Raw genomic sequence first — 24406 nt, forward strand, 5'->3', positions numbered from 1 at the left:
GCCATTTCCAAATAGATTTCCGGATTTTTGTAGAAGAATAGGTTAGATTGGATGTTGGGTTTACATAACCTTCCTCACCGGTAAATTTCCACATTTTCTATAATTCTCATTTGGTTTCCAATAATGTGGTCATTGGTATTTTACAAACTCATTTCTATGGCCTTTTCCTTCAAAAAACCCTTTTGATTAGGCATTAACTCCACAAACAAAAGGATTTTCCATCTTATCCCTCAACGTAAGCTGCGAGCACTTTATAGCCACCTAATATCAATGGGTGAGTTAACTATTGATGAATAATAGTATAATAGTCATAAGATGCATAGTTGTCCGAAGACTAAATAAGGTCTTCTTTTCTTTATCTCTATTGTACTTTCTACTTTCTCCATTTCCGTGCAATTTGATTAAATGAACCTGATGTGATGTGCCGATGCTGACCATTTTCTGCATTCGCTATACTGGAGTGACCTGTACTTACCAATTAGTACAACCTGTAATACCAGCTGATTGGATGGCTATTGAATAAGCTGTATTTTATCCTCTATTTTGCGGACAACAATATTATGAAAAACAAACTACAGTAATTTATAGGAATTAATTAACAGGATAAATAGTGCTTTTTCAATAAATAATAAAAGATCTCTTAAAGTTAACAACACCACATAAAATATTTTTTGAAGTAGTTACAATAAACTAAGATATTGTTTATTTTCTATAGTTTAAAATCTATGTAAATCGCGCATACATATGGTGGGGATAATAAGCATTGCTATAATTCACATCTTGACACTTTATCTTTAAATTCATCAGTAAGTAATTGGTAAAGATTGTACAACCGAGAGTGCAATTGTGTTAAATAAATAAATTGTGATATACCTTTTAACACACTTGTTTTATTGCTGTGTAACTTGATCACTCCTTCCGACCCACAAAAGACCCTAAGGATGTTAAGAGATAAAGTATGTTAATAATAGACTTATTTTATACAACTCTTGTTGCATTTCACCCTTCAAGGTTTTTGCTATTTTCTTTTTCGGAACACTGCTAGAAGGATCATCATCTACGAGAGGGTTAAATGGAAAATCAAATCTTTTCCCCCTTTAAATCTCCTCGCATGGATGGGTTATATCCATATCTCCTGCAAAATGGGTTAGTTGTACTTACTACACATATCGTAAAACTATTCAAGACTTTCCTTGCTTAGAGCTACGTTCCCAAGCTATGGAAAGAGGTCTTTATCCCTAAACCAAAAAAAAAATAACCACACAGACTCCAAATAGTATCGACAGTCTTACCAGTTTTCTGCTGAAGACGATAGAGTGCCTGATTGATCTATACCTAAAAGCTGGTTACCAAGATAGTAACCGGGTTAGAAGACCACTACTGCATGTGCAACAATATACCACATCACGAGAAAGGTGAAGGACTGTCTGGGTGCGTTCTTAGATATTAAAGGGACATTTGACAATACTTCTTTTGGAGTAATCTGTCGATTATTCAAATGTCATGGCTCGACCCTCACGGAGGGCACAAGGATTAACTGCAACAAAACAGAATTCCTACTATTTACTAGAAGACTTAACTTTGGAACACCATTAGGATCCTAGTGTCCTTAAGAGGCGTGCAGTTGGAAACTCCACGATGGTTCAATTTCCGAGAATCATATTAGATTTCAAACTCTTAAGATTTTCCAGAGTTAGGAAGGTCACTTAAGCGATTTGGGTCTGCCTGAGGGCTTTCGGTAATGCTTTGGGGTCTATCCCCTAAGATCATTCACTGGATCAGCTCATCTATTGTGAAACCTCTTCTCACACATTAGTCTACCATTTGGTTGTCCTGTACGGAGAAAGCAAAAGTTTGAGCTCAACTCGATCGAAAGCCTTGCATACAAAAACACCTCATTAATCAAAAACACCCTAAACATCCTAATCCCCAAAATCCGATTTCAATTTACAAATTACTACGTAACACCCCGCCTGTCTCGTAGAGGAAACGTCAAATATCCGACATAAGTTATGGATTCAACCCCCCCATTCGGGGGTGGTGCGACTGTCAAGTGGCGGGTGCGTAACTATAATCAGACACCGCGAAATTTTATTCATTCCACTTAAAGACACGTGACTGACAATTAAATAAAGCGGGTGCACGCCACGTGACCGTCCTGTATTGGGGAAATTGAGCGTGGCCTGTCTTGCTGGATCCAGTTTCTTTTCTATGTCAAGTAGTGATTTATGGAAAATATTAAAATATCCAGTAATAGGTATCGTAAATAATGCAGTAAAACTTACAATCTGCAACAGAACGGAAGAAATGTGTTGACATTATTGGAACAGATTCATTCCCAGGTCTAAACACTTGTATATAGTAACTTTATGTATGCTGGTTACTTCAAACCAAGACATCTCATGCATGTAAAATTAGGCCTGACAGACAAATCTGAGTGCAGATTATCCGTGGAGGAGAAAGAAAGAAGACGAGGTCACTCACACTAAACCTAACCTATCTATTCCACGAGAAACCTTAGAGTGAAATTTAATACTAAAGCATCATGTTAAATGACCAGTCACTCACTATTTTAAACCTCAATTACTTTTAATTTTTGGTTTTTGAGCCATGAAGTATTAAATAATTTTTAGTTAGCTTTTGAATATCTGCCAACTAGTCGCTTAATATACAGAGTATTCTACAAAAAGGATCATATAAATCATGTATGATTTCGGATTAAATATAGTAGACACAGGAATTTGATTTTTCTCCTCTATATATTTGTTATTAAATATATTTTCTCTTCTATATATTTAAATACTTAAACTGTTAATAGAATTACAAAATTTCGACATAGGTTGAAAAGTTCACTTTTTTGCATGTCGGTGTTCTAATATACTCTCAATCACCTTGAAACACCATTATTATTACGTGGTTCCGTACATTACAAATAAGAGAAATTATTTATTTATGATCGTCTATGATTTGTGGGGCTTAGAGACCTTTTTAGGTCAAAAATTGGGTAAAAAGTTTACTTTTTATGGCCTTTAATATTTTTTGTCATTAATTTTCATCTGGTCTTCTCCTATCGATTGCCAATAGAACCTTTTAAATTTCCACTAAGTTTTAAGTAAATTGATCTTCGTTTTAATTTTTTATAAATTTTGAAACTTGAAACTAGATTTTTAGAACCACTTTGTAAAACTTTAAAATTTAAAAAATAAAAAATCTATTTACTTGTGGCATTCCCCTATTGATTATCAATAGAATCCTTTATAATCCAAGTAAGTTTCAAGTAAATTGGTCTTGATATGATTTTTTTATAAAATTTAAAACTTGAAGGTAAATGTTCTTATACCGCTTTTTGAAAAACTTTTATAACTTAAAAATTTATGAACCGATTTACCTTTGGTCTTTTTATGTCGATTTCCAATACAGCCGTTTAAAATGCCAGTAATTTTTTTTTTAAATTTCTAATAAATTTTTGAACTTGATAATAATTTTTCTGGGCCACTTTTAAAAAAACTTTTATAATTTTGAAAATAATGGACCGATTTAGTTAGGGCCTCCCATCAATTGCCAATAAAACGCTTTATACTTCCAGTTAATTTCAAATAAATTGGTCTTGAGTTAAGTCATCGCATTTCTCTCTTCTACTACGTGAACTCCTGAAAAATATAAAAAGTTATTCTCGAAAAAACAACTTTTCAGACAGACTTCAAAACTTTTTTTTGTAGTTTTAGAAATATAGAGTATTAAATAACTTTTGCTTAGAATTCCAGTAGTTACCAATTGATTATATAATATATAAAGTGTAAAATAACTTTTTATATATCACCTATTTATTTTATTACTTTGTAGATTTGCAATAATAATGTTGTGAAAAAAATCTATTTTGCATTGCACGACCCTGAAGCATCTATTAAAAATGTCCGTATCCTGTAGCTACCCTTTCGCTTAAATATTCTCTTTGTCCTCCCCAGCTAAGATACAGAATTTTTCATTGTATTAAGAAACTCTCTCTTCTGATTAATGCTTCCTCTCGCTCTGCATGAAAATTAAGGAAAATTGAAAATTAGAAGAAAACGATTCATAAGAATATTGGTAATAAGATTTATACATTTGGACACTTTCTATTTGGTTCTAACTTTATACCGCGGATGTCATTGTTTAACTAGTATTGTAATAATATTAGCTATATTCGAGTGAACGCTGGTTTTGGTTTCGGTTAACCGAAGTGATACTAACCGTATTCGTTTTACATTTAATGACGTCATTGTTTACTTTTGGTCTATCATATCTCGAACCAGACCGGCGAGGTGGTTATCTGATTTGGTTTGGATTTGTTTGTAAACACGAGATAAAAGACAAAATTGTTTTTATTGATAACATTTTTTTATTTGAACTTGAATATACAATAATAAGATCCCACGGGGTAGTAATAGTTAAGCAGTATTTATATTAAACCAGATAAAATGGAAAATGTACACTTTTTAATTTAACGATAAGTCCATATACAATATAGATGCTGATATTTCTACTTGCCATTTACTTCTTACTGGTAGCTTTTTTGGTATTTCTTTTTTACTAAAGTAAATAAAAACTACATATATCATATTACTCTCGGTTACTACACTGCAGAAATAAATGTAGGGCCTTTATTAGTCAATAATTTATTTAATAGCCCTTTAAATTAGTAGGTATTTTGTTTTTAATTTTTAGATGATGATTATACACTTGACTATTTAAGACAGGTGGCAATGACGGGCCACTTTGCTCAGTTTCGTATAAATTCTGAAAATTTTGATGTTGCATCAATAAAAAGAGTTGAGAATCAGCCACATTGTCCGGAAGCATTAAAGTTAAAAGTAAAGTTTTAATATTAGCCCATGCCAATATGTGTATTTGAAAGATAACATAAATATAGCAAGAACCATAACCAAAAAAAAAAACAACAGAACCATTGCATTCGGGTGGTTTGGTATTGGTTATGCGTTGACGTCATTATTTGTAACCAAATACGTCAAATATTCTGTTAATAGCGTCAAATAGCTGTCAACCAGAACTAAAACCGGCGTTGAATCGAATACAGCTATTGAATTACCTGTCATCTGTCAAAACTTTTACAAGTCAATCATATCATATCACAACAACTCTATCATATCATATCATATCATATATTACGAATAATTTTCCAAATATAATAATTAAATGACAAACGGGTTCTTCGGGCTCCGTATAGTATTTGCCAGTAATAACCTTAACAGCTTTTCTCTGCATAGCAAAAAAAGCGAGCTGTATGACAAGAGTGCCTCCTAAGTCAGTATAGCATAAGTGGCTATTTATTGAAATATAGCGTGATAGGATTGCATTAATTCATAAAAAGGAATAATTTTTAGTAACTTTCGTAAGAGGTACATGTTGAGGCCATGTACGTATGAGGCCAAAGAAAACCTTGATAGTCTTATCTGATATCTGCGTTCAATAATAGTCTATTTTAAATAAACCACTCTTGAACCAAACCTTCACCATGTAGGTTAGACAACGACAGACTCTTAAGACTCCTCCCACTTCTGGCTACGGTTATGTCATCTGAAAATTGACAAATTTTAGCAGCTTGGCCTTTCTTATGAAGATAATTGACATAGATGGGTAAGGGTCCCAGTATAGAACCCTGAGGAGTGCCATGCTCAACTAGTCAGACAGGAATGTCATGAGATACGCAATCGAATGCCTTGGAGAGGTCACAAGAGGAAACACATGCATACTTCTCATCCTCAAGCCAGTAGTAAATCTGTTTATACTCTAAACCGGTGAAAAGATTTTTTTTCAAAAGATTGATAGTTGGTCTTATAAAATCAACTGAAAATTTTTTGCAATAGCAGGTATCAGTTATATAGGTCTATAATTGGAAGGAAACGAGAAGCTTTCTAAAAATAGGTACAACCTTAGAATTTTTTAATACCGATGGAAAGATACCATTTGTAATATTGCTATTTATTAGTTTTAGTAGGGGTGAAATAAGCAGGAAATTAAAAAAACTATTTAATTTGTTTGATTAATGATTTATTAACGCCATAGATATGACTGTATATATCATGACTGTTTTTAATTTTTAAAATATTCATAGTATCTCTCACTTGAATCTGGCTTACTTTCCTAAATGCAAATATAGATTCTGTTTGTATATCAGACAAAATATCAAGGTAGGTGTCTCCGGTAGGAAGTAGTGTCGGTTCTTAAGAACTAAGTGGACTATTGCTTATGGTAGAAGTATAAAATCGATCTGAATTTATCACATTCCAAGACGATTTAATTACATTACCCAAGTTAACAATATAGCTTGTATGGGATGTCTTTAAAACTCTAGTCAAGTTTTGCCATTTTGCCAAGGATTGGTAGAATTATTTATATAGGTTTATATATATATAGGTTTATAGGTCTAAGCTCATCGAATGAGGTAATCTTTGCTGTCTTTGGAAGAGGTTTCATTACTGTAGTTTTCCATATAGCTGGATATTCCGCTGTTTCCGGACAAAGATTAAAAATTTTGAAAGAATGATTTATAAATATCATATTCATAAATTCCTTTAAAGTGGAAAGTTTCACTACGGGTTAAGAGAGTGTCAGAAGAGTAATAATTTATAAGAGCCACGTGAACAGAAATAGCCAAATTACTTATGTTGGCAAAATGATCACTTGTAGCATTCTTTAAATGATTGGGTAGGTCAAAAGACTGCTTGCAATGAACATTCCAATCATTTAATTTTGACCAAGTTTTCTTCGAATTATTTTTAACTTTGTTCAACTCAAAACTATATAAGCTTTTTTCTTTGGTCGTATTGTAGATCTAGGTAATAATTCTTCTCTGCCTGAGTAAGTGTCCGACTTATTAAAGGTTTTCTTTTTCAATTTCATAATATCTTTTAAAGTATTAGTTATTCAGACGCGCAAGTTGGAACAAATTCATTTAAAATTCAGGAGTGTCTCGGACACGTTAATTTTTTAATGATGAATTCATGCATACAGTGTGTACATGGTGGACCGAAAATGAGCTACGACTATTAATTTAATTTTTTAAATAGAAACACCCTTTTTTATTTTATTTCTGTATAAAATTTTAAGTATATTTTGTATATCATGTCCTATACCCAACCTTAATATTTATTGAGAAATTTGCAATAAATTTTGTTATAAATAACCATACATTTATAGAACAGTTTAATAAAAAAAAACAAAACAAAAAAAATTAAAATAAATGTTCAAATTGGTGACCTTCTGACAGTAACCAAGTCGATATTCAAATTGTATTACTTATTGTTTGATGCCGGATTTGTTGTATTTCGGATCTATAATTCTATTTTTTAATTCTTCTAAACTTTCAGGTTTATCAAAATAAACTTTAGATTTTAGATAACCCCATAGATAAAAATCAAATGGGGTTAAATCTGGCGAGAAAATGGTGGGAAAATGTTGGTAAGGTAATCTCGTACTGTTCGCGAATAGTGTGGGGGAGTGCCATCCGGTTGGAACCATATCGAATCTGCCGGTATAAATGGATTTTCACCATTTGGATAAAGTGAAATTAAACTAGGTACAACCTGATTTTGAAGCAACTCTAAATATTTTTCAGAGGTAAGTGCGCTCTTAACATCCACAATTGACATGCCTACAATTCCTGCCCATGCGTTTAACTTCTTGGGAAATTGTTTGTGACTTTCCATACTCCAGTGTGGAATACTCTATTATCTATAATATACTCTATTTGGAGTACTCTATTCTGCGGATGTGATGGGTCTTTTCAATAAGCTCCTGAATTAAATGAATTTTATATGGATGCCATTTATTTCTATACAAATATTTTAGATCAGATGATTTACTAACCGACTGATCTGCAGCAACTTGTCGAGTTGATTTATGTGGATTTCCTTGTAAATCAAGCAAAATATCTAATTGTCTGTTTTCTGGAAGCGTGGGACGGTCCAGGTCAAATTTGTCTCTAACATGATCAAAATCTCTAAACTATTTTTCAATTTTGCTTACTAAAAAACTTGTAATAGGCCTCTCCGGGTACTTTGTTGTTTTTTTTGTTAAACAGATTGCAAACTTCGGCCTGTGTTCGAGTCTTGTCAGCATATCCTACCATCATCAAAATTTAAATTCTTGGTTTTTCAGTTTAACGCGCCATACTTTTAAACTTTGCAACTGCATTTGATAGTTACTGACATTTAGGTAAAGTAATACATACTGTTTCCATGCGATTAAATGATGACAAGGTGTCAACAATTAAATATACCTGTTAAAAAACTATGAAAAAACATGTTTGAATATGCTCAAGTGACCCAAACAGTTTCTATTTAAAAAATTGAAGTTTATGGTCGTTGCTTATTTTTGGTTCGCCCTGTATACATGAATTCTTTATCAAAAAAATCGACGAAAAATAAAAATCGACGTGTCCGAGCGTTTCAATTTTAAATGAATTTGTGCAAACCTGCGCGTCATCACTGTATAGAGTTTGCAGTCTACGAGATCTAATTGTTTAAAAAAAGTAAATTAGTCAAAGACCTGAGTCAGTTTCAGATTAAACTTATCCAAGGTTTTGTCAATAGACCCCTATCCTTATTCTGACTTTAAGTCTATGCAAATTATAGAAGAATCAAAAAGCATTTTATTGAAGTTACGAAAATCTCTATATGTAAAAAGAGTGGGTTTAAGTTGTTCAAGTATAACATTAAATTATATTTAAATGGTTTACAGTTTATGTGTCTTGCATTGAAGAGACCGAAAGTCGAAAAAAATTATGAAAAGAAGCTGGGCATATATTAGTGTCAATTTAAGAAGGAGAATCTGCAACTATTTCATCATAATTATTTATAGAATCCCACAGAAACACGTCATTTTCAAGTTAAATTAACCCTTAAGCCAACAGGGAAGCACTAGCCAAATACATATTTCGGAACAAACTTATTAGTAGAGTGGTTTTGACACGTGCCGCCCGTTTCCTTTTTGAGAGGGAGGGTTCGGGAAACCACTTGTTCCCACCGTTAACGCATGCACGCACGTGCTACACAAATAGTTTCGTAATTTCACTTTAATAATCGATACCCTGTTTATATCTCAATGGATGCCTGAAGTGCATTTTTTAGGGTGATTTTACTAATTTTTTCGTATTAAAAAAATAATTTTGCTTTGGGAGCATTCAATTACTTATATGGGATTTGTATATATTTTCTATTATCTGACTTATTCTATTCCGCAACTAATTGAATTTAAGTTATATAAAAAACCAAGGAAAAAAGAAAATACCTATCAACATAAAACTGCCATCACGTAAGATAATATTTAACGAAAATCACTTCATGGAACATTATGAAGCTAGATTAATATTGCGTTAAGAGAAGGTGTCAAGTGGGTTAAAAATCCCTAAAAAGTGCGTTACATAATACCTGAACGCTCCCTTTGGTGCTTAAATCAGCATCACAAGTACAAACGCAAAAATTGAGTTTGTCTAGAAGATTTTTCTTTGGTAATTTGTTTGGGTAGCTTAATTTGAATTAATGTTTACCGAGGTTGTATTTGTGAAATGATTTTCCTTTTTCAGAGCCGAATATTAGAAGATGCGTCAATAATGTGCAATTCGTGGTCTCCCAGGCATAATGTGAGTCTACCAAAATAATTTCTCTAGTTAGTCATACTTTCCATTATTATTCTTTTGATTGGCCTTTTTTTATTATTTTGTAGTTAAATTTCTTCCATACAGGGTAGTTTAAATAGTTTTTCACAAATTATGAAACATATTCAAGTTTTTATAATTAATTGATGTACTTTTTTTTTATAATGTCCTATTTGAATTGCCCTGTTAAAATGTTCTGGGAATGATGCATGAATATTGCCGCTGACTCTAGAATTTGATAAATAAAATTACAAAGAATATATTTTTTAACCACTACTGCAAATGCTAAAGCGAAAAATTATAATTTCTTTTTAAAGGTATTTACAAAAAATCAGTTGTACGTATTTTATATTAAATAATTGTTGGTTGTTATTAACGTATTGGGTGTATAAAATTTTTATATATTCATTGAATTTTTGAAATGTATTGCTTTTATAGGTAGCTTTTTTATGCTAAATAAAGTATGTAATAACAATAATATAAATTAGTATTATTATTATCAATAATATTTAATTTTTGGATTTTTTTACAATGATAATTTTACATTGATAATTTTAAACATTTATTTATCAAGGAAATTAAAAATGTAAAAAAAAAAATGAGTTTTCTGGTGGGCTCTGTTGAGATGCGTTTGCATACGTGTCTTATCAATTGCACGACTCCAGTAGAAGTTTGGCAAAAACTAAAGGAACGATTTTGCAAAGTGCGTGGCAAAAATTCTACGACTTTCGTATTGTCGATGGTGTCCAAATTGCGCAACAACTGGAAGTGTTTGAGTGTATCTGCAAGCAGCTTGCTGATTCATGTGAAAAACCATCTGAAACAGCAAAACAGTCAAAGCTTTTGTGTAGTTTGCCACCTAGATTTTCAACGTTTCGTATGGCATGGGAGTGCACGCCATCAGTGGATCGAAAAACGGATGTGCTAATAAGCCGGCTAATTCGTGAAGATAAGCGTCTTTGTGTTACTGAGTCAAGTGTGGCATCTCTAGCCTTGCAGACACAGGCCCTGAGTTTAAATAAAGGTAATCACCAGCAAAGCAAGCAAAAGTTTGAAGACAAAAAGCAAATCGCAAATTTAAAAAAAACGAACGAATTGCGCGATTTGCAAGCAGAAAGGCCTCTGGGTACAAAAGTGTCCGAATAAAAAGTACCGAGGTGAAAACGTGCAGAAAGAAGATTCGTCATATAATGCCGAGGCATACATCAGCGATGTCAGAATTTTTTATTCAAAAACTGTCTCGAGTGATGAAGATCTGTGGTTAGCGGCGATTTTGTGAAAATTGCTGATGATAAAGTCTTGCCTGCAAGCGGCAAAGGTACGGTTATGATTCGCGAGAAAGTAAACGGAAAAATTGTGTTACGAGAACTACAAAACGTTTTGTTAGTGCCGGAACTTCGAAGACATTTGTTTTCGATCGTGACTATCAACGATAAGAAGTTTTCGTTTCATACGTATGAAACGCATTGTGAAGTGCGCGACAAAAATGGTAAGCTTACTTCTCGTGGCGGAAGACATCGTGGACTTTTTAAAATGAACTTTGAAGTACCTATAGTAAAGTGCAATGTGGCCGAGTCAAAGCGTAATATGCTAAAGCTTTGGCATGAAAGGCTTGGTCATGTTAACATTCGTGCCGTGGTAAGAACAAGTAAGCTGTTCGAGTTCGCAGATCGTGATTTTGGTAACGGAAAAGACGATTTCTTTTGTGAAACACGTGTACTTGGTAAGCAAACCCGTAAGCCACATCCCACAGCAAATAAATACCGGTGCATCTTTAATCCTGGAGAGAAAATTCACACAGATGTGTGCGGGCCAATTAATGTCGAATCTCCACGAGGTTCGCGTTATTTTTTGCTTTTTAAAGATGAGTGTACACATTATCGAAAAATATACATTTTGCGGCATAAGTCAGAAGTATTTGAAAAATTCAAAGATTTCAAGAATTTCGTAGAGACACAAACTGGTAACAAGGTTAAAGTTCTGAAATCGGATAATGGGTGTGAATATACCTCTGAACAGTTTCGAAGATATACAAAAGATCATGGAATAATTCACGAATTTTCATCACCATACATTCACGAGCAAAATGGTCGCGCCGAGAGTGAAAAGTGCGAGAACGATGCTGATTAGTAGTGAAGTGGACGTCGAACTTTGGCCAGAAACAATTAGTACTGCTTGCTATTTGCTGAACAGAGTGTTATTAAATCAAGAACAAACGTCAACTCCATATGAAAATTTTTTTTAACCGTAAGCCAGATATTAAGCATCTGCGGGTATTTGGTATAGACGCATACCTAAATGTGCCTAAAGAAAAACGTCGTAAGCTAGACCCGAAAAGCAAAAAACTCATCTTCATAGGCTACGAAGGGGAATCAAAAAATTACAGGCTTTGGGACAAAGAAATGCGCAAAATCCATGTGAGTAGCGATGTCGATTTTCACGAAATAGAAGCAGTAGTGAAAAAGGAAGCAAATTATCACACACTTGATTTTGGTCCTGAAGAAGAGGCCAACTCTCAACCAGCTGAGCAGATTGCCAACTATCAGCAAGCGGTTGAAGCAGCAGAACCGAATCAACAAGCGCTTGAAGGCAAAGGCGAAGATCAGCAGCAGCAAGCCGTTGACGAACCGGAACAGCAAGTTCCACTGTTACGCAACAGATAACAAGTTCGTCCCATTGAACGCTATGGTATACCTGTTGCGTTTTCTGCTGAGACTGTCCCGGTGACCTATGGTGAGGCAGTCTCGGGCCCAAATGCGGAAAAAACGACTAAAAGCAGTGGAAGAAGAGAAACAAGCGCTGCTGGAAAGCGATACGTGGATTTCTGTGCCTTTGCCTAAAGGTAAGCGTGCGATTGGCAGCAAATGGGTGTTGCCATCAAGACAAATTCACATGATAATAGCAGCAGATTTAAAGCCCGACTTGTAGCAAAGGGTTTTTCTCAGCGAGAAGGCATCGACTATTTCGAAACCTTTACACCCGTGGTTCGTTATGAGTCGATAAGGATACTTCTTTCGATAGCGGCGTACGAAGACCTTGAGATAATTAAGTTTGACGTAAGAACGGCGTTTCTTTACGGGACTTTAAAGGAAGAAGTTTATCTGCGTCCACCTGAAGGCTACACTGAAGATGATAACACCGTCTACAAGCTGCAAAAGAGCTTATATGGACTAAAGCAGTCACCGCGCTGCTGGAACGAGGAATTTGTCTTGTTTTGCGTCAGTTTAACTTTACAAATATTAATAGCGAAAAGTGTGTTTTTGTAGGGAAGATTGACAATTTTAGTGTATTTAGGACTTTATGTCGACGACGGTTTAGTGATGTGTAAAAGTAAAAACGCGATTGACAATGTTTTAACTAATTTAAAAAGCAAGTTTAAAATAACTGTCGATCAAGCAAATGAGTTCGTCGGCATGGAAATCAAACGCGATCGTGGGAAACATTTAATTAAGATTAGCCAGTCTCATTATATTGCCAAATTTGCAAAAAGTTTGGTATGCAGGACGCAAACTCCGTAAGTGTTCCAGCGGAGCCCAAGCTTTACTTTGACAAAAGTGTCAACAGCAAGTTGCATTGTCAACAGCTGAAGCTGAGCACATTGCATTAGCGCACGGTACCAAAGAAGCTATTTAGCTGCGCCAAATGCTTAATGAATTAGGGATTCTGGTTAAAAGTATTCCGATTTATGTGGACAATCAATCGGCAATAAAGTTATCCAGCAATACGGAGTTTCACAAGCGTTCGAAACATATAGATGTTAGGTTTCATTTTATACGTGATGTGGTCAGTCGTGAAGAGATTAAAATTTGCTATGTACAGTCAAAGCTACAATTAGCCGATATCTTTACAAAACCATTACCGAAGCAACAGTTTTGTTTTTTGCGTGACCAATTAAATATATCCTGAACATTTCAAAATAAGTTGGAGTGTTAAATTCTATAGCTATAGAAAATATTTTTTAATGTTAAGGATTTCCTATAATATAATTTAGGTATAAGGGATGAAAAAAAAACCCCAAACTTGACCGTAATAAAATGCGATCTAAAACAGATGCCTAAATGTAGCGTTGGTTCTTTATCTTTTCCTACAGCTTTCGTTTTTTTGTATTTTGTCACGTTTAGGAAAAACCTTTGCAGAACCATAAACATCTGGGGGTATAAGGTTTTTTTTTTAGCAAGGGACGCATCTGCGATGCCTCCTTAATTTTTAGTCGTTTTATAGCTTTTGTCAAGAGCAGTTTGAGCTTTATTTTGTAAACTCACTTGTTTTTTTTTCTGGTTTATTAATAAATACATTTTTCGTTTTGGAAGTGCTCTGTGTTTTTTTGTTTGTTGAACATCAACGTTTTTCTTCTCATTTTTTTTTGTAGATACATAGTACTCATTTAATATACTTAAAAAAATTGGATTATTTAATTTTTGAAAATTTTAATAATTTTTTTTTCTCAAAAAATTCTTATAGCTCAAGATTCAAAAATACTATACTCTTCAAATATTGTGTACCGATTGCTTAAGTAAAATAATTAGATACCTATTTCAGAGTTTAAAAAATAATATATGTATACCATGTGTCCCACAAATAAGGGTAAATACTTTAACAGCATATTTCCATTAAAAGAAATTAGGGTAATAGTAATGTATTTTTTTAATTTTGGTCATAAATTTTAAAGTTATTCATTATTTCTTAATAAAATAATGAATAATTACAAAAAAATTGAAATATGGTTTCCGCTTGTAGGGCAAATCTCAAAATTTTAAACAATACAATAGATAAATACTCAGAAGCTTTAAAACACTTTTTTTTGGTAACAGGTAATTTTTTCAAAATATGCTAACAACTCAAAAATCAAAAAATTAGACTGGTATAGAAGTAGTAGAGTTAACATAGAAATAAACTCTCAAAAATGCTTATAACTCAAAAAATAAAGTTAGACTTTTGGAACCTTGTATCCAGATTGCTTAATTAAGATAATTAGACACATATTTCGGCTTTAAAAAAAATACTCAGGAAAGCCCCAGAAAAAAAATTTTTTTTTGGAAATAGGTGACTTTTCAAAAAAATTCTTTTAATTCGAAAATCAAAGAAAAAAATTCTTAACATTTTGCAATATAGTTGTGTGTTTATAATTTTGTAACTATATACGCGTCTAATTTACTAAGTATAACTATTTTTAAAAAGATATTGACAAACTGTAAAATTTTTTGAAAGAGGCTGCTTTCCTTCAAAAAATGTTTGTAACTTAAATTCCTTATAATGAACATTTTTAAGGTAAAAAGTTTTTATAAGTGTGGTCTAAAATGGTTGGCTTTCAGAATACAGGGTGTCAACGTTTTTTTTTCGTTTTTTTGTGCATAATTTCCTAAATAATGCCGTATTCTGAACAAAAATTGGTACCTGGTGGTTTTTTGACATGAGAAACTTGAATTTGTTCTTAATTAAGCCCTTACTTATAAAGGGCTCTATTGGCATAAACAAATCAAATAAAACAAAATCATGGATCAAAAATTCCAGGCAGTTGCTTCCACGTTCGGGAATTACCTCAACTGTATGGAATTACAAATAAAAAAAAGTCATGGTCTTAGAATTTTAGGCAGTTTAATCCACATCTCAGAATAATGTCAAATGCCTGGAACTAAAAAAAACTGGAATTCTGGAATTACTCACGTACTCTTTAGAAAATTCCTGGAGTATGAATCGTTCTACAAAAGTATCTTTTTCGCGTAAAAATTATTAAATATTTTATTTCTTTGACCAAAAATATAATACAAGGTATTTCCTGTTATTCTTTGATTCCATGCAGTGGAGCAGCCGAACTGTCTCAATTACTTGGAATTCCAGAATGTTTTTAAAATTCTAGACATTTGAGGTTATTCCAAGATGTGAATTCACTGCCTAAAATTCTAAATTCATGACTTTTTTTATTTGTAAGTCCAGGCAGTTGAGATAATTCCCGGACAGGGTATTACTAAAATGACAGATGGACGTTATATTAGGAAAAAACCGAATGCTTTAAACCATTATTTGTTTCAAGATGGGCAACATTTCGGATGTACTCTGAAACTGTCTTTTCTATGTAATAACGACTATATTCACTTTCAAAATGGCAGAGCAGTGACATCTTATCATTGTTAAATAAATTGCAATATTATTGTAATTTCGGTAATTTTTTTCAAAATATGCGTTATTTTGAATTTGTTATCTGTCTTAAAATATCATATTTACCAAAAATAGAGAAGCTTCAATATTTTATAAAATTAAAATTTAAAAGAGAGACGTCCGCCATTTTGTTTCTATGTAAACAAAATTACACATGTTGAAAAAATACTCACAAAAACTACATAACAAGATGGTGCTTAACCGCTGTTTTAAAACTGTCATTTAAATTTCCATACTTACGTATGTTTTTTTAAGATGGCGGCTTACTATTATGTTCAAAAATTTGAACTGTCATATTTATGTGAAATTTACCATGTTAGACATAGGATTGACACTTTAGTCCAAAATGTCAATCTTATGTTAAAAAATTACCGACTGACAAAAAACTTGATGTTGCTTTAACAAGATGGCGCTCGTCCGTCATTTTAATTTCGCAATGTCATATTTTAGGCAAAAGAACTAAAGTAAAAAACCGTATTTTTAAAAAAAATAAAAAGATTTTCACCATTTTATTAAAAAAAAATTACAGTTCTAAATAGATTAATCTTTGCAAAAAAATCAACTTCTTAATAGTGATTTTTTTTTCAAGATCAAGGCATTTCTCCGTCATGTTTCAAAATTCAAACTGTTATCCTTATGAGAAATTGGAAAACGTTAATTCTTATAAAATTATAACTTAGAATAGGAGCATCCGCCATTTTGTTTCTACATAAAAAAAATACTGTAAAAAATGCTGACAAAAACTTAGTTGTTTTGACAAGATATGGCGCTCATCAGCAATATTTTAAAACTATCATTCAAATTCATATAACTATGAACACACGCCATCTTAAAAATATATACTGCACTTGTATTTTTTAAGATGGCGGTCACCTGTCATATTTAAAAATTCGAACTCGAACATCATATTTAATTGAACTTGGCCGATTCATTCATTACATGGGAGTAACCAAATTCACGTAAATTTGACAGTTGAAATTTTTGAATGCCATTTTAACAAAAATTTATGTACTTACAGAAGTGTTTTTTTTTTTGCAAGATGGCGTCGATCTATCATTTTCAGTTTGAAATGTGAAATTTAGGTCAAAACGACTTCTTATCCAGAGCTATGTTTCCAAAAATAAAACAGAGCGCCCGCCTTTTTAGATTATACCTGAAAAAGAACAGTTCCAAATAGACTACATCTTTCTAGAAAATAGTCTAGTCAAAATAATGTAGTAATTTTTTTAAGATGCCGCCTATCTGTCATATTTAAAAATTTGAACTGTCTTTATTATGTAAAGTTTAGCGATTCCAATCCAAGGTGTCAATTTTATCTAAAAAAGAAGAGGACGTCCGTTATTTTGTTTTTACGTAAAAAGAACAAAATATCAAAAAAATACCAACAAAAACTTAATTCTTGTTCCAAGATGGCGCTCATCCGCCATTTTGAAGCTGTTATTGAAATAATTGCCACTCACGTAAATACGACGGATAGAATTTTTAAAAATCATTTGACATTTTTACAAATACGACCGCGTCAATAATTTATAAAACGTAAATTTAAAATGGTGGCGTTCGCCATTTTGTGTCTACGTTTAAAAAAGTGACAGCAGTTACAAAATGGCAGGTAGGCGTCATCTTGAAAAAAATCGACTTAAAACGACGGCTTGCGGTACATGGTTTAATATGTACCATCGGGTACTCCACAACGAACACTCATTTTAACATCGCCACACGAAATTTGCACTATTTTCCGAGTTTTCCATAAATACAAATCAGCTGACCGAACTATAGGAAGTGTAAACAAACCAGCCGGCAATGGGTTTTAAATATTAAAAGGGTCGAGAGCATTAAAACAAGTTTTTCGCTTCATTTTCCCAATAATTCCTTTTTAATAATTTATGCATGTTAGGTAGGCAGAGTGTATTAATGAATCTACTATACTGAATGATTAAAGGCTCGTTACTGAATGATTAAAGGCTCGTTATATATATATATATAAAGACGAAATACATAACCACAACATTTTACTGTCAAGAAACATTTCCATAAAATCCCGAAGACCTAAGAGGAGCACACAGAACTGGCAGAGAAAACATATAAGTCACTCATATTTTACATTCGCGAGACACGGGTTATTTGATATGATGCTTTTTGGGGAACACTTCCGGTAAATCAAATGTTGACAATTTATTTTTTCTGCTGTATAGGGTGATTTTGTCATAGTTTATGTAATTTTTTACCTGCTATGGCAAATTTGGGGTAAACAATAATTGAAAATCCTTTGGCACCTTAAAAGTGCGAATAATGTCATCTTCATGAGCAATCACTTTCCATTATTTATCATTTTCTCTTAAGAATACCAGGGAGTTAAAGATCCAAAGCTCAGCAGAAGGTCGCTGTATTCCCTTAGGTAAAACGCAGGCTCAGAAATGGTTACACCAATCTTCAAAGACCCCAAATGGTTGTAATTAGCTCTTCAGAGACCCTAAGGTACAGATCACGTGCCACTTTCCTTTATTACCTGCCTATAATACCACAAAATCAAAAAGTCATGGTCTAGAAGATCTTTCAAAGAAGGTTTCTAAAAATTCAAAAAAATATACCACGTTGGTCTGTCTTGGGTTTTCTGTTATTATGATGTGAATGACTGAAATTTGTTTAAATGAGGTAGGATTTGATCCAGTTTTTTGGTTAAGGTCGTAATAAGGTAATAGTAATATTATTGCAGTGAATATGTTATTGGTGGTGTTAAAAAACTTGACATTTATGTAATTTTTGGACAGATCTAACAGTCATGAATTGTCTTATTAAAATCCAGTTTCTCATCTAAAGTAGGCTTAACTACGTCAGAAAAATTACATTTCAAGATGATTCAGGCCATAATTGGTAGGTGTGGTAGAAGCCTAAAAAGCGACATTTTAGAACATGCGTTTTTCTTCAATATATACCCTTATAAAAAGGCGTTTTTCGTTAATCAAATTAGGGCAGAGGCGTCTTAGGTTTGCACACACAATTGCACAACCAACCAGAAAACATATGGATATAGCTAAAGATTTTTTATTACTAAGGAAAATCAGAGTAGTATTTTTTATGGCAAATTATTTATTTTCTTCATTTTTTCAATCTGCAAATCTGTAAGTCATTCTGTTCTAATTTATTCTAGTTCTGAAATTATTCTTCTTACTCTCGATGTACAAATCGAAAACACTAAGTTTTTTTGATTTTTTACCTCATAATTTTTGATATTTTCGGATTGTTGTCCAATACACCTTGACAGATGTGGCATCAAAAATCTTTCCCTCATTCTAATTTTCACTCAATGTGACATAATAAAAAAACCAGAAATAAAAGGAAATCGCTACATAAAGGATCAATCAGAAACAACGAAGAAAATCAGAATAGTTATTTTTCATGGCAAATTATTTATTTTGTTCATTTTTTTTCAATATCTAAGCCTGTAAGCATAATTGTGAATTTCAACGTTATTCTGTACAAACAACTAATTTTCTTACATTTTAAATATACATGGAAAACATAATTCAATTTTTTTTTACAGATTTATTTAGATTCTCTATTAATTTCTTTGATTTACTTGGATTTTATAAGTTAGTCATTTTGTTCTAATAAATCGTTTTCTCACTCTCGATCTACAAATGGAAAACACTATAATTCTTTGGATTTTTTACCCTAAAATCTTTAATTGTGTTAAATTAGTGCAATGGCGTTTTACGTTTGCACCTATAGGTGCACACGAAACACAAGTGGCAATTGCTAGAGATTTTTGTTATCCCGGGTGATCTGGTTGAGTTATTAATGAGTCAAGTAAAAAGAAACAAGAAGCATAATCAAAGGAGTAATTTTTTGGGACAAATTATTTATTTGGTTTATTTTTTCAATGTGCAAATATGTAAGTACTAATAAATATGAATTTCAGTGTCCTCCAGTGCAAACAAATCTTTTTCGCACTTTCTGGAAAACACGTAAAATTTGTATTTGGTGTTTTCTTTACACTAACTTAACGTCAATAGGTATCTTGTAAAAAAGACGTTTTCTGTTTGTTAATCTAGCGGAGTGGCATTTAATTGGAAGCACTAATAAATATGAATTTCAATGTTATTTTTAGTGCAAACAAATTACTTTTCTACTCTTTACAGACAATGAAATGAAACGTTTGCAATATTGTATTTCTCAGGTTTCCAATGTAATAAATACCATCCAAGGTGCACTCCGCCCCTACCCTTTTTTTTTACACTCCTATCTCGTATCTTTTATCCCATCACTCCACTCGAGGGCCTCTTAAGTGCAAATCTCGATTATGAAAACCATTTAAAAGGTCCTTTAAAATCGAAAAGAGGAATTAAAGACATTTTAAAGGGGATTGAAATTTCCCGGTAAGGGTGAAGCGGAGGCGTTCCCGATAAAGAAGGGTGCAGATGTAAATTTTAAGTTACTCTCATTTTGGAACGTTAATAATTTATTAACAGTTATAGAATAATAATTATTTCAATTAAACTTTGGAGTTTTATCATGTAGCGCGTTTGGGTGTAAACACTGTTCATAGTTGCTACCGTTAATGATTTAAACTATTTTCTTTGATCTTAACCGGCATAGTCCGGACGTTTCAGTTTGATATATTGTATACATATATTGAGTAAGTCAATAAATACAGAGTATCCAGAATTGCAGTGTCCACACAGCGCATTCTGTGTTCAGAATAGGCCTTAATTTTTTTAATAAACACATATCGAGAAACGCTCCATTTTCAAAATACAGGTTGTAAGAATTTTTTAGAAAACAATATGATTTTGGTCATAACTTTTTATTACAGGCGATATAGCTTCATCCTTATTTAATACGTGGATAATGTATCACCAGCCTTATTTAAACGTATTTGGTTCACTCACACTCAAAACCGAATTATTGCGAATTGTCTGTCTGTGTTTATGATAGAATAATATACAGGGTTACTGGTAATTCGATACATTCCTTTGGAGATGTGATAGGGGAGGGGGTAAGAAGTAAGTTGAACCCTAATATGTATTATGCAAAAGTTGATAGTTTTCGACATATTTAATTTTTTTAACTTTTTAGGCAAAATACATGCTCAACACAATAGTGTTACGTTTGTAATGGCAAAATTCTCGCAAATAGTTGTAACCATAGGTAAATTCTCGATGCAAAGTGTAATTTTTTTTTCTTAAATAAAATACTACACTTTCTAGTGGATATTTTTTGAAAAAAAATTATGCTACATTCTTCAAAATTTACGTAAAACTTTTTTATTATCTAAGCTAACTCATAGGTTATAAATGCTACCAAAAATTTAAACAGAATTTTGTATTTTTATTATTAATAGTAAGAACGCACTTGAAAAATGCCAAGTGGTATTTACTTCTATGGTATTTAAGTACTATAGCAACAATTTGTTTTTTTAATTTTATTGTTAAAAATTTGATGTGTAGATAGTCTGACAGCAATAATTGTTGTGGAAAGTAGTTAAATTACGAGTTTCGAGTTTATTTTTCTCGTGTTTTCAAAGAAGGTATTCTATTGGTTTCTGCGCTATGGCCACGTTTACTAACTCTGAATATGCAGATATTATGTTTGTTTATGGGTTTTGCAATGGTAATGCCGCGGAGTCTCGCCGAGAATACCAACGTCGCTTTCCGAACCGCCGCATTCCAAATGTCCGTGTTTTCGCTTCGACCTACCGAGCTATCGCTGAAACTGGATCCGTAAAACCAAAAAGAGGCGACGCTGGTGCTCCTCGCGTATATCGAGCAGAAGATGAGGAGGAAATATTAAGACATTTTGAAGACGATCCAACCACATCCACTAATGCCGTAGCGCAGCAAACAGGATCATCGCAATGGAAAGTTTGGTCCACGATTCGGCAAATGGGAAGCCATCCTTACCATTATACTCCTGTCCAAGGATTGGAAGAAGGGGACCCGATAAGAAGGGTAGAATTCTGCAGATTTATTATAAATTCTGATGCAGAGAATAGAACTTTTTCAACCGACATTTTGTGGACGGACGAGTCAAAGTTTAGTTATGAGGGCATTACAAATTTTCATAACCTTCATTTTTGGGCCGAAGAAAATCCCCGTTTAACAAGAGAAACCAGTTTTCAAAGAAAGTTTTCTGTTAATGTGTGGATGGGACTTATTGGCCGGGATGTAATAGGACCACATTTTTTCCCAGACCATTTAAACGGGGATATTTATGAAAATTTTTTACGACATGACCTACAAGATCTTTTTGACGATATTCCTCTCGCCGTTAGAGGACGAATGATATTTCAACATGACGGCTGTCCAGCTCATTTTCGGCGGTCAGTTCGGCAGTTCCTGGATGAACGTTTCCCGAATCGTTGGATTGGTAGGTCAGGTCCAATAGCTTGGCCAGCACGAAGCCCTGACTTAACCCCGCTTGATTATAGCATATGGGGTCAAATGAAAGCACTGGTTTATGCAACCCCAATAATTACCCGGGAAGATCATATCCAAAGAATAACCAACGCTGCCCAGCAGATCAGGAATACCATAACAACTAGAACAACAAAGACTGAAATGAGAAGGCGCTGCCGAGCCTGTATTCGCAATAGAGTCTCTCATTTTGAACAAGATTTGTGAAGGTAAATACTGATAAATGCGTTACTTTACAATTTATAATAAAAATACAAAACCATGTCACCTAACTTTTAAGCATTTGTATCCTGTGAGCTAGCTTAGGTAATAAGGAAGTTTTAAGGAAATTTTGAAGAATGTAGCATAATTTTTTTTCAAAAAATATCCACTAGAAAGTGTTGTATTTTATTTAAGAAAAAAAATTACACTTTGCATCGAGAATTTACTTATTGTTACAACTATTTGCGGGACTTTTGCCATTACAAACGTAACACTATTGTGTTGAGCATGTATTTTGCCTAAAAAGTTAAAAAAATATACAGCGGATTTTCTGGAAACTGCCTTTTAAACCACTAAGGTCTACATTTTGACGAAAAACAGAAAAAATTAAATATGTCGAAAACTATCAACTTTTGCATAATACATATTAGGGTTCAATTTATTTCTTACCCCCTCCCCTATCACATCTCCAAAGGAATGTATCGAATTACCAGTAACCCTGTATAAAGTTGTTTATTTTTACTATACAAACCCTCATAAAATCATATATTTTTTGATTTTTATAGATGGTTTTATTTATTAATGTAGAAACACTGTGCATAGAAGGAAAGTAAAAGTAATAATAAAAATAAAATAAGCGTTTTTAACCGAATTTGTTGAGTAAATACAAGCAAAAATTTAAATGAAGATCATCATTTTCATGGTATTAGGATTTATAAGGCTTAAGTGGGTACGGTCTTCCTCAAAGGGTTTTGCTACTGCGCATTCCAATTTCATCGGCCACTTGGATATAAATGAGTAGTAATTTTTTATATCTCTGAGGGGGAAGCTGTGTGTATTCAATATCGCCAGCTGATGGGAAATCACTTTTTTTGTTTATTAATTCGTTCATAATATAATTCTAATTTGAATGGTGAAAAACTGCTTTAGCTTAGAGTGAAAGAGCTAGAACAATGAAAGAATCCATGACTTTTCTACTGTCACGGACAAAGAGTTGACATACGTGACCCGGTGTATCCTTTTATGAAAAAAAGGGCCACAAAGTTTCGCTAAAAGAGAAAAATTAATTCCATCTAATAACGTTGATGGGCCTTTTATTAAGCCGCATTTCGCAGCCTCGTAATAATTTCAGTTCACACGGGGTCCGCAAAGGGAGAGAGAAACAAACGCGCAAAAAGACAAATGAGGGTTGTAAACCTAACCTTTAAATAAGCGGAGGCACCGGGCGATAAATCAACCCGTCCGGTAGCTAACTAGCAGCCAATGGAATTAGGACGATTATCGCTTGTCACGACGCTCATAACTCTTCATCTGTTTTCCTCAGCCGCATTACGATGATGCTGGTAATAAAGATGATGATGGCCCCGGGCATTTTGTCTTTTGGACAGTTGGGACTTATTTGAGTGGGATTTAATTTATTTGGGAAAAGATAAGGGAGTATTCCAGTTGTAGCAAGATGACGTCTGTGGACGATAAATGACATAGTTTTCAGGTGTTCAGTTTGCTGCCTGGGATATTATTCGCTATCATAGTTTTACACTAAATACTGGTTCAAAATCCGAGGGAAACCACTCTTCAGCATGATTCTATTAGATTTTTTATAGCATCGAGTTAATCATACTGAAATCATCACAACTCATTAACGGATCAACCAAAACATTGGGGTAATAAGCATCTCTAGCGATTCATACCAACTCTCTTTTGTTCTAGCTTATCGTCTCTTAAACGGCATAATACTTCACACTAACACCATACTTGCTCAGAGGTTGCCTCCTCCTTCTGACAGAGTCTACAAAGGCTATTTATTATCTATAAGACTCTTAAGATTGTCAAGTGTCAGTTTGCAGTGGCCTATACCTTCTGATTTTTGGTCATTTGGATGTGTAGGTTTTTATGATACTTTTATTCTGGTCTATGAAACCATGAGATTTCCAACAGTTATACCTGGAAAAATTCGAAGGAGTAAAGTTGATTTCATATA

At 33.2% G+C, this 24406-nt stretch overlaps 1 protein-coding gene across 1 annotated transcript in view; it reads left to right on the top strand.

Annotated features, from left to right (window-relative positions):
* Positions 1-24406, top strand: part of LOC126739682 (inhibitory POU protein) — a 135182-nt gene that overhangs the window by 68106 nt on the left and 42670 nt on the right. The window contains exon 2 of the mRNA XM_050445475.1: positions 9584-9640. Coding sequence (XP_050301432.1) covers positions 9584-9640 — 57 coding nt within the window. The remainder of the gene's footprint in view (positions 1-9583; positions 9641-24406) is intronic.

The sequence above is a fragment of the Anthonomus grandis genome, chromosome 8 (genome assembly GCF_022605725.1).
Source record: "Anthonomus grandis grandis chromosome 8, icAntGran1.3, whole genome shotgun sequence".
Lineage (NCBI taxonomy): Eukaryota > Metazoa > Arthropoda > Insecta > Coleoptera > Curculionidae > Anthonomus > Anthonomus grandis.